General features: G+C 51.3%; 2 protein-coding genes and 5 non-coding genes across 12 annotated transcripts; 1 reads left to right on the forward strand and 6 right to left on the reverse strand.

Moving 5' to 3' along the window:
- The first annotated feature begins 449 nt into the window (after positions 1 to 449).
- IDH3B (isocitrate dehydrogenase (NAD(+)) 3 non-catalytic subunit beta) lies at positions 450 to 6,453 on the forward strand. Of its 3 annotated transcripts, none has more exons than XM_045362642.3 (12): positions 450 to 502; positions 650 to 730; positions 896 to 994; positions 1,088 to 1,208; positions 3,861 to 3,921; positions 4,001 to 4,133; positions 4,240 to 4,373; positions 4,465 to 4,567; positions 4,656 to 4,802; positions 5,056 to 5,150; positions 5,265 to 5,325; positions 5,433 to 6,453. In XM_045362642.3, exons 1-12 carry the CDS (start codon positions 467 to 469, stop codon positions 5,454 to 5,456), a joined length of 1,095 nt encoding a protein of 364 aa, XP_045218577.1. In that variant the 5' UTR covers positions 450 to 466; the 3' UTR covers positions 5,457 to 6,453. The 3 variants fall into 3 exon arrangements, with proteins under 3 accessions (XP_045218577.1, XP_045218576.1, XP_005568570.1); XM_045362641.2 differs by having other exon boundaries at positions 6,015 to 6,453; XM_005568513.3 differs by having other exon boundaries at positions 6,326 to 6,453.
- A 1-nt stretch (position 6,454) lies between these two features.
- Positions 6,455 to 12,170, reverse strand: NOP56 (NOP56 ribonucleoprotein). 4 transcript variants are annotated; one of them, XR_001493983.3, is made up of 13 exons: positions 12,139 to 12,170; positions 11,859 to 11,948; positions 11,397 to 11,511; positions 10,228 to 10,389; positions 9,857 to 10,055; positions 9,348 to 9,535; positions 9,114 to 9,265; positions 8,831 to 8,931; positions 8,316 to 8,464; positions 7,968 to 8,089; positions 7,644 to 7,781; positions 7,374 to 7,489; positions 6,455 to 6,916 (listed from the first exon to the last, which is right to left on the reverse strand). XR_001493983.3 is itself a non-coding variant. In XM_045362640.2 (12 exons), the coding sequence occupies exons 1-12, from the start codon at positions 12,139 to 12,141 to the stop codon at positions 6,554 to 6,556; spliced, it is 1,782 nt and encodes a 593-aa protein (XP_045218575.2). In that variant the 5' UTR covers positions 12,142 to 12,170; the 3' UTR covers positions 6,455 to 6,553. The 4 variants fall into 4 exon arrangements, 1 of the variants encoding a protein (XP_045218575.2); XR_012419209.1 differs by lacking the exon at positions 7,374 to 7,489 and having other exon boundaries at positions 8,651 to 8,931; XM_045362640.2 differs by lacking the exon at positions 7,374 to 7,489.
- Positions 7,852 to 7,924, reverse strand: LOC123567349 (small nucleolar RNA SNORD57). Its single transcript, XR_006690264.2, has one exon. It is a non-coding gene; the product is annotated as a small nucleolar RNA SNORD57 (small nucleolar RNA).
- On the reverse strand, positions 8,169 to 8,239 carry LOC123567350 (small nucleolar RNA SNORD56). Its single transcript, XR_006690265.1, has one exon. It is a non-coding gene; the product is annotated as a small nucleolar RNA SNORD56 (small nucleolar RNA).
- On the reverse strand, positions 8,683 to 8,768 carry LOC123567367 (small nucleolar RNA SNORD86). Its single transcript, XR_006690282.1, has one exon. It is a non-coding gene; the product is annotated as a small nucleolar RNA SNORD86 (small nucleolar RNA).
- Positions 9,606 to 9,737, reverse strand: LOC123567356 (small nucleolar RNA SNORA51). The gene has a single exon (XR_006690271.1). It is a non-coding gene; the product is annotated as a small nucleolar RNA SNORA51 (small nucleolar RNA).
- On the reverse strand, positions 10,518 to 10,592 carry LOC123567371 (small nucleolar RNA SNORD110). Its single transcript, XR_006690286.1, has one exon. It is a non-coding gene; the product is annotated as a small nucleolar RNA SNORD110 (small nucleolar RNA).
- Positions 12,171 to 13,583: the final 1,413 nt, after the last annotated feature.

Raw genomic sequence — 13,583 nt, forward strand, 5'->3', positions numbered from 1 at the left:
TACAGAGGTACTGGGCACTCTCGGAGACTGGCGGAGAAACCCCACACACACCTCCCATGGCTGTACTGTGTTCCTCCAGAGCCTGACATACAGGTATTCGGTGAGTACTGGTTAAAAGAATAACAAACGCATTGACACAATTTTAACAGCTTCCCAAGGATTTTCTCTCAATCTCTTGTTAAGCTCAGCTCCTCGTCTGATAAACATGACGTTACATTTCCCCCCCTAATGTTATTTTGAAGTTTCCACGTAGATTAAATATGGCGACTGAAAATAAATCAAGAGACAAAGTGCTCGCGCATCCCATGACCTCCCCACCGGCAAGAAAGAGGAGAAACAGGCGTGAGCAAGCAGCGCTTCTTGGCGCAGAGTGAGAAGTACCAGGCACTCAGCACAGGCCGGAAGTCTGGGTAGAGGGCCGCGCCAGCTTCAGGCGTCACTTCTCACGCGACTTTCTGCGGGAAACATGGCGGCACTGAGCGGTGTCCGCTGGCTGACCCGAGTGAGCGCCCAGGACATGTGGGGCAGGGGCGGGCAAGGGAGCGGAGACTTTGTCCTAGGGTTTCCTAAACAGGGCAAAGTCAACTGTGGTGTTCGGGGTCTGGATGTCTGAAATCTGACCTTACAGGCTTGTGTGTCCCTGTTGTAGGCGTTGGTCTCCGCCGGGAACCCTGGGGCATGGAGAGGTCTGAGTACCTCGGCCGCGGCGCACGCTGCATCGCGGAGCCAGGTATGCATGAATCTGCCTGGGGTCTCGCTCACGACCCTGCCCCTTCCTTGCTGCTCCCTCCCCGGCTTTTCTCCATCCTTCCCGGGTCTCCCTACTTCCCTACTCCCGGGATCCCTTCTCCCGCCCCAGCTCTATCTTTGCTTCTCCCTTCTTCCCCCAATTAAGGCCGAGGACGTGAGGGTGGAGGGCTCCTTTCCCGTGACCATGCTTCCGGGAGACGGTGTGGGACCTGAGCTGATGCACGCCGTCAAGGAGGTGTTCAAGGTGAGTGGCCTCGGGAATCAGACAGTAGAGGACAGTAGTGGGTTGGAAAGGACTTGGCCTTGACTGTGATGTTTTGGGAACCTGTCTCTGAAGGCTGCCGCTGTCCCAGTGGAATTCCAGGAGCACCACCTGAGTGAGGTGCAGAATATGGCATCTGAGGAGAAGCTGGAGCAGGTGCTGAGTTCCATGAAGGAGAATAAAGTGGCCATCATTGGTATGTGTGCCCTCTTGCCACTTGTCCATGTGCCATTTAAAATCAAATGATCAAATGTTTATTAAGCCCTTCTCCCCACATGGTATGCAATTATATTAACTCTCCAGGGCAACCACCGCTGGTATTTGGACATTTGTTCTTTCCTATTGGGAACCCAGGAGTTAAGAGATCATGTCAGCTGTCTATGCAGAAAAGTTCCAGGGGTTCTGAGTCTGTCCTGAGGCTACATCAACTGTCATCAAATCTTGTTCATTGCGTTTCTGGAATACCACTTCTAGCTGCCCCTTCTCTTCTCTTTCTTTTCATTTGTTTTCTTTCCCTCCCTTCCTCCCACTTTTCTTCCCTTCCCTTCCCCTCTTCCCTTCTTCCCCTCTCCCCCTCTCTCCCTCTCTCTTTCTCTCTTTCTTTTTTTTTTTTTGAGTCAGAGTCTCACTCTGTTGCTCAGGCTGGAGTGCAGTGGTGTGATCTCTGCTCACTGCAACCTCCCCATCTCCAGTTCAAGTGATTCTCCTGCTTCAGCCTCCTGAGTAGCTGGGACTACAGGTGTGCATCACCATACCCAGCTAATTTTTGTATTTGTTTTGTTTTGTTTAAGACAGAGTCTTGCTCTGTCGCCCAGGCTGGAGTGCAATGTCGCCATCTTGGCTCACTGCAACCTCTGCCTCCCGGGTTCAAGCGATTCTTCTGCCTCAGCCTCCTGAGTAGCTGGCTGGTATTACAGGAGTGTGCCACCACGCCTGACTAATTTTTGTATTTTTAGTAGAGGTGGGGTTTCACCATGTTGGTCGGGCTGGTCTTGAACTCCTGACCTTGTGATCTGCCCGCCTTGGCCTCCCAAAGTGCTGGGATTACAAGCGTGAGCCACCATGCCCAGGCTAATTTTTGAATTTTTAGTAGAGGCAGGGTTTTATCATGTTGGCCAGGCAGGTCTCGAACTCTTGACCTCAAGTGATCCACCCACCTCAGCATTCCAAAGTGCTGGGATTATAGGCATGAGTCACCCTGCCTAGCTGCCCCTTTTCTTTTGTCTTCCATGCTTTAATCTCCTCATTTGAATTTTTTGGCTTCTAGTTCTGCCCCTACAGTTCATCTTCCATATCTCTTTTCTTGGAAAGAACAGCCTGACTTTTCCAGGTCAGCCTTACCATAGGAAAGTCAGTACTTTATAAGTTGGCCCTTAACTTTTCTGCCTTGGTGCCACAACTCTTGTTCTGTGCTTCAATCACACTAGATTGTGTGTTAGATGCCAAATATGTACTACCTGGCTTATACTGTTCCCTGTACCCAGAACATTCTTTCTTTGAAGCTACCTGTTAGAGTCCTTCTCACTCATTCACTGTATTAGTTTCCCATAGCTGCCATAACACACTACCATGAACCTGGTGGCTTATCGTAACAGAAATGTATTCTCTCACAGTACTGGAGGCCGTAAGTCTGAAATTAAGGTGTTGGCAGGGCCCTGCTCCCTCTGAAGGTTTAGGGGAGAATTCTTTCTTTCCTCTTCTGGTGGCTCCTGCTGTTTTTTGACTAGTAGATGCATCACCCCAGTATCTGTGGTTTTCTTCCTTCTCTATCTCTGTATCATTTTTCTCCTTAAATATTTATCACTGGATTTAGGGCCAACCCTCATCCAGGACGATTTTTTCTCAAGATCCTTAACTTAGTTACATCTGCAAAGCCTCTTTTCCCAAATAAGGTCACATATATAGGTTCTGGGGCTCACGGCATGGACAGTCATTTCGGGGATCACTGTTGAGCCCATTGTGCTCACATAACTTAAGGTATGACTGAAGTGCTAGCTCTTCTGTGCTATATCCTGATATTACTGGAGAGGATTTCCTCTTTGTGTTGCTATGCAAGTTTCCCATGGTATTTATCATGTCTTTCATATTATCTGTCTTTCCCAGTGGACCGTTTGCTTCTCGAGGGCAGGAGTTGTATGGTTTTAGTTGCTATCCTTATTGCCTGACATGTAATTGACATTCATCAGTAGTTGTTGGATTAAAAAATGTCAAATAAGGAGAAGGCACAGAAACATCTAAAAGATCACAGATCTGCTAGCATTGTTTTTCAACTTCTTATTAAACCCAGGCTCTTTTTTGATAAATAGAAAAAAATCCATTCTCCATTTTGAAGTTTCAGCCTAAATTAAATATGTTGACTAAAAATAAAGCATTAAGGCTGGGGCGGGTGGATCACTTGAGGTCAGGAGTTTGAGACCAGCCTGGCCAATATGGTGAGACCCCCGCCTCTACTAAAAATACAAAAAGTTAGCCAGGTGTGGTGGCACATGCCTGTAATCCCAGCTACTGGGGCAGCTGAGGCAGGAGAATTGCTTGAACTTGGGAGGTGGAGGTTGCAGTGAGCCCAGATAGCGCCACTGCACTCTAGGCGACAGAGTGAGACCCTGTCTCTCCGCCCCCCCCCCCCCCCCCCACACACACACACACAGCAATAGATGAAATGTTTCTGGCTGTAACCACATTATTCTCTTTTGTCCCTTGCCCCCAGCAACAATTTAAAAATTACTGATTTGGGAATGGGAGATGGGAGTCTGGGTTACATTATGTTTCTAAGGGGGTTAGACACTGGTCTGGGTTCCCTTGGGCTTGGCCAGTGCCTGACACTCCTTTTCCCACTTTGTTTACACAGGAAAGATTCATACCCCGATGGAGTATAAGGGGGAGCTAGCCTCCTATGATATGCGGCTGAGGTAGGTGGTCTGGGTGGGGCGAATGGTCGAGAGGTGTCAGGGCACCAGGAGCGGAGCTGATGGCCCTGCCCACCCTCAGGCGTAAGTTGGACTTGTTTGCCAACGTAGTCCATGTGAAGTCACTTCCTGGGTATATGACTCGGCACAACAATCTAGACCTGGTGATCATTCGAGAGCAGACCGAAGGGGAGTACAGCTCTCTGGAACATGAGGTGAGGCCCCAGAAACTGGGGAAGGGCAAGGATGAAGGTGGGAGAGAGGTGGAGCTCCTTGTTTCCCTTCCCAGTGTCACCTAGCTGCTGCTGTCTTCTTACCCAGAGTGCAAGGGGTGTGATTGAGTGTTTGAAGATTGTCACACGAGCCAAGTCTCAGCGGATTGCAAAGTTCGCCTTTGACTATGCCACCAAGAAAGGACGGAGCAAGGTCACTGCTGTCCACAAGGCCAACATCATGTGAGGGACATGGCTTTGTGTAGGATGGGTTCCTGGGAAGGTAGCCCCTGTACTTTCTCGGCTGATTCTGTCCCCTTTGGCCCATGGACAGGAAACTTGGGGATGGGTTGTTCCTGCAGTGCTGCGAGGAAGTTGCTGAACTGTACCCCAAAATCAAATTTGAGACAATGATCATAGACAACTGCTGCATGCAGGTGAGGCCTCCCCACATCTCCACTCACGGGGCGGAGGAGGAGGGTGGGGAGTGGAATTTACTTCATGCCTACACCTTTCATCCTCTAGCTGGTGCAGAATCCTTACCAGTTTGATGTGCTCGTGATGCCCAATCTCTATGGGAACATTATTGACAATCTGGCTGCTGGCCTGGTTGGGGGAGCTGGTGTGGTCCCTGGTGAGAGCTATAGTGCAGAATATGCAGTCTTTGAGACGGTGAGTGAGGCTGCTTTCTCCTTCGGCCCTTCCTACGTGCCCTTTCTCTGACCTCAAGTCTGCCATTTCTCCCCCATCCCAGTGTCTCCACTTCCTAAGTGATCTTAGCCTGTTCTTCCCCCACGCTGCCTACCATGCCTCTTTTCAGTGACCCTGGCCTGACCTTCCCCTCCCATAATGTCCTTTTCCAACCTAAGCCTCTGTGTACCCCTCCTGGCTCCTCCCAGTGTCTAGCCTGCCCCTCTTTCCACAGGGTGCCCGGCACCCATTTGCCCAGGCAGTGGGCAGGAATATAGCCAATCCCACAGCCATGCTGCTGTCGGCTTCCAACATGTTGCGGCATCTCAAGTAGGTCACGGGAGGCTGTGGGCAGTGGTTGGGTGTTGTGAGGAGGAGGCCGGTGGGGAAATCAGTGGGAGGTATCTTGGGGGAGTCACAGTTTCTTCCTGTCCATATCCACAGTCTTGAGTATCACTCCAACATGATTGCAGATGCAGTGAAGAAGGTGATCAAAGTTGGCAAGGTGAGTTTAGAAGAGTAGTGCTGGCTTCAGGGTTTAGAGTAGTTCTGGGGTCAGCACCTCGGTACTACTCTCTGGGGAACCTGAATGGGGGTCTCTTTTTCCCCCAGGTTCCCAGAACATCTGCTCCCTGACATCCCTGCATCCCTCTCAGGGCTGTTCTTCACCTCCCTTCTCTTGGCTGTTTCATCCTCTTGATCTCTTTTGCCTCTTAGATCCCATCTGCTGTTCCCTCTTTCCTGCTCCATCCACTGCCCTTTTCATGGGCCATCTGAATGCAGAACTTGCAGCTCTCCTTGGGGGTGGAACAGCAAGGGATACAGGCAGGCTGAAGCATCAGCTTCACCTTCACACCCATCTCCTTTCCGCTGCGATTCTTTCCTTCCACCTGGTCTTGTCTCTATTTCTTCCAAGGAAGGTAGCCACATTGCGCCTCTGATCTGCATTTCCCATCATCTTTGCCTGCTCAGCCTCCTGTCCTGCTCTGGCTGCAGCACAGCTAATAGTGGCTTAAGAGGAGTGGGCAGGTCCATGTGCTTCCCAACCTGGCTCCTCCTTCCATTCCTGTGCATTGCCTCTTTTTTCTGGCTGTCACGCATTCTTGGATTCCATTTCCTCAATCACATTGCCCTATCTCCCTTCATGGGCTCTCTTTTCTCCCTCCCCACGGCTGTTGCCGGTGGTGGCTGTAGGTGCGGACTCGAGACATGGGCGGCTACAGCACCACAACCGACTTCATCAAGTCTGTCATCGGTCACCTGCACCCCCATGGGAGCTAGAGCCCTTTATTTCTTCCAGCCTTGCAAGGACCACACTCCCCATACCCTTCAGTGCAGTGCACCAGGGAAGAGACCTTGTGCCTCTAGGCAGTGGACCATGGTCACCTTGCTGGGTAGAGCCTAGGTTGTCCTGGCCCGCTTCCTTAGGGGAGACTGTTGGGTGGTGATGGGAATTGTTAGGCTGGAACCCAGGCCACATGGATGATGATGATTCTCCCCCACAGGTTCGAACCTCTGACATGGGTGGCTATGCTACTTGCCATGACTTCACTGAGGCTGTCATTGCTGCCTTGCCCCACCCATAGGCCTTGTCCATACTCATGTAAGGTGTCCAATAAAGAACATGAACCAACTTTTGTGAATTTGTTTTTATTGGGGAACAGGGCACAGGGTGGAAGATGTCACCTTGGGCTATGGTATGTCCCACCTCCCAGAGAATGTCCATTTGCATTCTAATCTTCCTGGGATGCTTTATGGAACTTTTTCTTCTTGGAGCTGCTCTTGCCAGCTGCCTCTTCAGGCCCACTGCTGACTGGCTCCTCTTTGGAAAATTTCCTCTTTTTCTTGGAGCCACTTCTGTGGCCTGCCTCTTCGGGGTCATTAACTGTTTCCTCCTTGGGTGAAGACTTCTTCCTCTTGGGAAGACTGGTGCTGCCAGCGGTCTCTTCAAGATCACTACTCATCAACTCCTCCTTGGAAAAAGATTTCTTTTTCTTGGGTTTGGAGAAAGGGATAGATGGGTCTTCCATTCCATTCTCCTGAGGAACCTCCTGGGGCTTTTGCTTTTTCTTCTTTTTGGGTTTTTCACTCGTCTCCTAAAGGGAAGGACAGGGGAACAGGCTGTGAGAACAGTGCCATCACACACACCCCCATTACATCTTCAGCAATTAAGTAGCCAAAGCAGGGAAAACTGTGTAGTTACTGACATTGCCCAGTGTTTCTGGCATAGTTTAATTGTGTGGGTATTAACTTTAGAGATCCATCCCAAAGACTGTCCCAAATTAGAAGGAAAACATGTAATAAGAAATTACCTCAGCCCATTAAAAAAAAACCTAAAGAAACACCCACCATGCTGGTCACAACAGAACCCTCATGCCAAGTTCCAGACAGGGCCCTGAAACACTGTTTAAGAAACTGGGTGCTAAATGAAAATCTCAGGGAGAATGATTGCAGTTTAGCACATTGGGGACCTCCCTGCCCCCATCCCCACTGTGAAACACTACCACCTCCGGACACACGTCTGAGAATAAGCAGAGCAGGAATTTACACTACCCCAGGTTGAGGACTCCTGGGAAGCAGCCGAGGACAGAACACACATGCCCAGGGAACAGGTGTGAGCTACAACCAGCTCTCTGGGCTCTTGAGCAAGTTCAGCACCTATATCCTTCCTATAGAATCAAGAGGTAGTTTTAGATGTTTCAGGTCCTTGTTTCAGTCCAAAAGCCTGGACTCAAGACCATGACTTGATGCAGCACATCCTTTATTCTGCTGTTGAAAATCCTACAACCTAGGATCTCTGCCAGGGTCATGCTGCCTACTGACCTCACACTCCTCTGGAGTACTACTGCTGTTTTCTGAAGATGCGAGGGCAAGTGCAGCCAGCCGTTTCTTTTCCTTCTTTAAGCGTTTCTTCTCCTGTTTCTCCAGCTTCCTAGTAATCTCAGCAGCCGCTTCCTCCGCCTGGTCAAAGAAAAGTGCTAAAAGGGCCTGAAGGCCTTTGGTGCTCTGAGGACTCCTTTCTGGCATTATTGGATCAGGCTCATTAAATCAGTTTTTTTTGCCTCCACTCTACGAGGTCAGGCTCAGACAGTTCATCACCTCCAACAGCTAGCTATGCCTCTCCACACCCAGCAAAGCCCAACTAACCTGAACCATTGCTTCCTTCATGACATCCAGATTCTTTCGTGGTATCTCTCCAGTCTCATAGAAGGACAGTCGCTCTTCAACTTGTTCTCGAAGCTTCTCCCCAAATACACTCGTGGGCACCTCTGGATGTGCGTGAGTAACAAAGCCTGTCAGCCCAAAGAGAAAAACTACCCCCACCCTGTGTTCCCTCTGCCCTCAGCTTCACTCAGACCCAGAGTCTCAACACTCACTAGGTGAACTGCTGTTGACGAAAAATATTGCCATCATCGTGGAAGCTATGGTTGTGAGCCTCCCCACCCACCCAGCTAGCCAGCCCCTTCTCACAACTGCCAGCCCCCCCACCCATACCAGAGAAGCAATCGATTCGTGAGGCAATACTGCATTTGTTTGCCAGGTATCGGGAGATGCGGCCTTTGTTCTTGGCAGCTGCTCGGCCAATGAAGGTGGAGTGGAAAATGAGTCCATATTTTGGTGTGTTACCCCTTGTCTTCAGGGCTCTGAGAGAATATTCAGTGGAGAGTTTAAGATCAGAAATTTCAACCCCATTAGCCAAGGCAGCTCAGCTCCTCCCCTCCTCTCACCCCCAAGTCCTGAGTGAGCCTCAGGCCAGATTGGATCTCTACCCCAATGCATGCCAACCCATAGCTCCCAGAGGCAGAGGGAAGGCATCCGATGTCGCTGACCTGGAGACTTGGTCCCTTTGCTGGGCCCTGGGAATCACTCAGACACCAGGACTGGCCATCACCCCCATAGCAGAGGCCTGTATAGGTCAGGGAGCCCTGGTCAGCCATCACCGTGATCCCCCAACAAGCAGTGGGCACCAGAAGTGGCACCTGATTGTGGGCAGGTGCCCTCACTGGTACCTGAACAGGGCCTTTTCAGCCCCAAGGATCTGCACTGTGGATGCTGGATACTTGGCCAGGTTGGTGAGGCTGCCAGCATGTGCGATGAGACGTGCACCTACCTGGAAAGAGTCAAGGAAGCAGTCAGAGAAACGAACTGCTAACCTGCCAGTTGCATGACAGCCCTGCTCCCCACCTCCCCATCAAGCACAACTAGGGAAGACATAGTGGGTGAAGAAATACAGCAGTGCAGGTGCACATGGCAACAGTCCTTATTCTCCCATTTTTGTGTCCCATGACGCACCGCTTCCCCAATTAGGGCTGACAGGCTGGGGGCTACTTGGCTCATCTTGGAGCGCAGGTAAGTGTGTAGGCTCTGGCGGTACTCAGATAAAGACACCACACGACTGGAGAAGCTCTCGATGTTTATCAAGTCAATGGCAGATATGTCCATGCCTAGGAAAAACCAAGTGTGAATGCAGGAGGCCAGATACTCAGAGCCCCATACCTTATGCAGGCTGCCAGGCTCTGCACTGACCCATGGAGGACCGTGAGGCATCCAGAATAGCCTTAGCCTTGGCCCCATCCATTGTCAGCTCCTCCAGCTTCTCCAGCTTTTCCTCATTCAGTTCCCTTCGGTTTCCAATAAACTGGGCAAGACGGCAGTATGTGGCATTGTCGTTGATGATCTTCACCAGCTCCGGAAAGTGATACCCATACCACTCCCTGCAAAGAGCCACAGTCACTCCCTGGCCCAGCTGCTTCATCAAAAACCATAGAGCTACAAATCTTCATTCTATGTTCCCCCATTCACAATACAGACCAGGCACAGGGCCTGAGCTGAGGTGTATATAGGGTAGGTTTACTCTACCTCCTCTTTCTATACAGTCAGTGTAAGAACACAGCCTGTGGTAAGCACCAGGAGGCCTAGACCCAGCCCCAGTCCACATAGTTCTACCCACAGGATGGTCAGTCCTCATCAAGACTCAAAATTAGCTAAACTACAGACCAAAGGCTCCAGTATTATGGGTGGCCCCTGCACTTTACCTGACACGCATAGAGAAGGTATTGATGTCCTTATCCAGCTGGTCCAGGAGGCTAATGGACTGGATGATCATATTGTCCACTCGGTTCACATTAAACTTAACTTTGGCACGGGAATAGCTGTGTCCCAGCCCCAGCTGTGCTTTACAAGCTGACAGATCAGTCAGACCCTTCACCAGATTGTGGAAGTGCAGACGAACTCCTAAGAAGAGGGCAGGACGGTGAGCAACAAGGGGCTCTGAGCTAGCTCCCGCACCCATGGGCACCAGCCAAGTCCAAGGCCTTCCCAGAAGTCACAACAAGCACCCACGTTTCCAGAACCTCCTCCCCGAAAATGTCAAGGATAACATGAATATAACAGATGATGGTCTCACCTCGCAGGATCTCAGCTATGACGCCTCCAGTCTGGCAGTTGTACCCTAACTCCTCCTGTATTGCAGCACCAATCTTGGGATCCCCAACTCCCAAGAGTACTTTCTTCTTTTTGGATGGCAGGTGGGTCTCCAAGAGCAGGCGGAGGTCCTCATGAACAACCCCTCAGAGGAAAGAACACAGTTCCCACTCACAGGCTGAAGGATGATCAATTCTAACATCTCCTCAGCTGATTACCCTGCTTCCACGGAGCATGCTGGGATGGCATACCTAGACCCCTCCCCATCAGGCATTGCTCAGAGACATGGAGACATCAGTGACTGCACTCAGGGGATTGACAGATTTGATTCGCAAGTCATCACTGCAAAGCCTGGCCCAGCCATGGGAACAACTGCACTCAGGTCTGATAGCACAATCGTGCAATAAATAATAGCTTGTAACACACCCTTGAGTATTTAGTAGAATTTGCCTTCTGGAACCAAACCTTTTTTTCTTAGCCTGTGTTTATCCAACCGCCCTTTCCAAGCAAATAGCAGAAAACTAGACACCTGATTGTGTTTAGGCAAAAAACTCAGGCACAGGTAGGTGTTAAGCCAACCCCCTTTAAGAAACCCCCTTTGTCAAGCCGGGCACGGTGGCTCGCGCCTGTAATCTCAGCACTTTGGGAGGCCGAGGCGGGGGATCACGAGATCAGGAGATCGAGACCATCCTGGCCAACATGGTGAAACCCCGTCTCTATTAAAAACACAAAATTAGCCGGGTGTGGTGGCTGGCACACGCCTGTAATCCCCGTTACTCGGGAGGTTGAGGCAGAAGAATCGCGTGAACCAGGGAGGCGGAGGTTGCAGTCAGCCCAGATCGTGCCACTGCACTCCAGCCTGGAGGGCAGAGACTCTGTCTCAAAAAATAAATAATCTGTCACTACAGTGCCCACAAGGAAACGTAACACACATCCCACATCATCTGCTTTCAACAGTTTGGTCCATCACAGTTCCCAGATCTTGAGCTCTGTGAAGACAATTATTTCAAATTACACAGTTATGTCTCAAATACTGCCTCACACCTATCAGACTCACAGCCGGCCAAGGACGGCAAATACTATCACAAGCTGCCCGAGAGGATACCAGAAGGAACCACATCTCCCTGTGATACTTGGTGGTGGCCGACTCACCTTCAGACACGGCGTTCGCATTTTCCAAGGCAACCTGGGACGAGGCAAAGGGACAAAAGGCCACCAGACGAACGATGTTGTGGAATTTGCCCAAGTTGAGCACGGACTCCTCCACCTAGCGGGGGAGAAAGAGGCTGAGTGGTTTCCTTCCCTCCCTCCTGCCTCTGCGGCGCATAAAGCAGCGGTTCTCAGCCTTGGAAGCTCTTAAAATATGCTGACAGCGGGACCCCACAACCCAGCTTCTGCTTTAATCGTTCCGGCGCGGGGTCCGGGAGGCTTATTTCTAACTGCTAGAGCGATTCTTCCCATGAGTCAAGGTAAAGACCCCCGGATCTAGAGCTTTCCAGGCCCGCCCCCCGCCCCGAACCTCTCGGCCGGCCACGTGGGAGCGCGCGCTGCATGCTGGGACCTGCGCGGTGAGGGTCTGCGAGGCCGCCTGAGGAGCCCATGGATCTCACCCACCTGCGGCTGCAGCAGACTGATCTCCTCCACTTCCTTCAGTGCCAGCAGCGCGTAGCCGACCGCATGCTCAAATAGCACGTGCAACAGTACCTGGAACGGGAGCCGGGGCGCTAGCGTCAGCTCAACCTCCGCGTCTGCCGGAACCCGCTCCGAGAGCAGGCGCAGGCCCAGGCCCAGGCCCAGGCCCAGGCCCAGGCCCAGGCCCAGGCTCTGTCTGAAGCGCGAACCCAGACCGAAGCCCCCACCTTCGCGTCGCCCGCGCCCCACAACCACTCCTCACCATGGCGCCTGCTCCCGGGTTCGGCTCGCAATGCGGCTAGCGCGCTCCGGCGCGCGGAACCAGGCTCCAGAGGCCCCGCCCCCGCCCCGCAGACCAATCGGAGGCCGGGGACGACACCATCTCCCGGCCTTTAGAGGGGCCGCCCGGGGTGGTATCGCCCGGAGCGCGGGCTGGGTGGCGCCGAGCGCGGGCGAGCAGGCCTTCTCTGGCCTCTGCAGCTGCGTGGGCGGGCGCGGTTGCCGGGGACGCGCGGCCCGGAGTCGGGCCTTGCTGGCAGCGAAAAGACATGGGTAGGCCCTTTCGGTATAATAGTCCAGTTCCAGATGTTCTTGTCATATAAGTTGCGGGCAGCAGAGATGGGTGAAGTCGGGGTGGGAGGCTCCGCGTAGGGCACGGCGTCCATCCCAGAGACCGCTGCCTAGCCGGCTGCCCGCTGCGCCCGTGGCCTCGGGCCCCAGACCCTGCGCCCCAAGTCCCCGGGACCCATCCGTTCCCGTCCCCTACTCGGGGACGAGCCTCCCCAGCGCTGGGTGGGCCGTGCATCCTTTCCTCCCACCCGGAACGGGAGCGTTTCCTTGCGCGCTTTGGCGCAGACCCTGCTGGGAACGTGGCTTGCGCAGCTTTCTTCGTACTACTAATTTTATTTATTATTTTTTAAAATGACGGTGTCAGGCAGTGACGTGCGAAAGAAAGACGCTCCAGCGTCCTCCTAGGCCAGTTTCTTGTTGCTGTGCTGCACGGGACCCAGCTTCTTTTGCTGGCCACGTGTTGCTCCTCCGCTTGAGCGGCCCTGAATTCTGGGCACCGGCGAGCGCCAAGTGAATCGGAGCTCCTTCCCTGTCCTCGAGGGCGTCTTTTGGGCTCTCAGGCGACTATTTAGAAATGAGTTTTGCTTTAATAATTAATATTAACGTTATAAATCCAAAACCTAGTTATGCTTAAGTAGCATATCCCCTGATATATTTTAAAGAGTCATTCGAAGGGGATTTTTAAAAATGCTGTATAGCTATAAACTACATTTATACATTTAATTGTTATTTTGTTAATCGATTGAGTTACTTGACAAAATCCAAGTACATAGTTCACTCACAAATCTAATATGTCAAACCTAAAAAATATGGCCGGTAAATCTTACTCACATAATTTTAATATAGTTTACAGATGTGGTTGAATTCTGTTACACATGTCGACTTAACGAATCTGAATCGTTATTCCATTTAACATTTTAAAATGGAATTGCAAAATTAATCCATACATTAGCATGTTGAATTATTTTTACCGTCATCAATACATAAAATTAGACGATTCCAAAATGTAATGGAAAATATTAATGCTAAGACTTCAATTTACTTCGTTATTTCTGTCCTTAATCCTGAATTTTCCTGGGATTACAGGTGCTTATTCACTAAACCAGGGGCTTTCAAGCAAGAAGTCAGAATGCATTA

Source organism: Macaca fascicularis, chromosome 10 (genome assembly GCF_037993035.2).
Source record: "Macaca fascicularis isolate 582-1 chromosome 10, T2T-MFA8v1.1".
NCBI classification, from domain to species: Eukaryota; Metazoa; Chordata; class Mammalia; order Primates; family Cercopithecidae; genus Macaca; species Macaca fascicularis.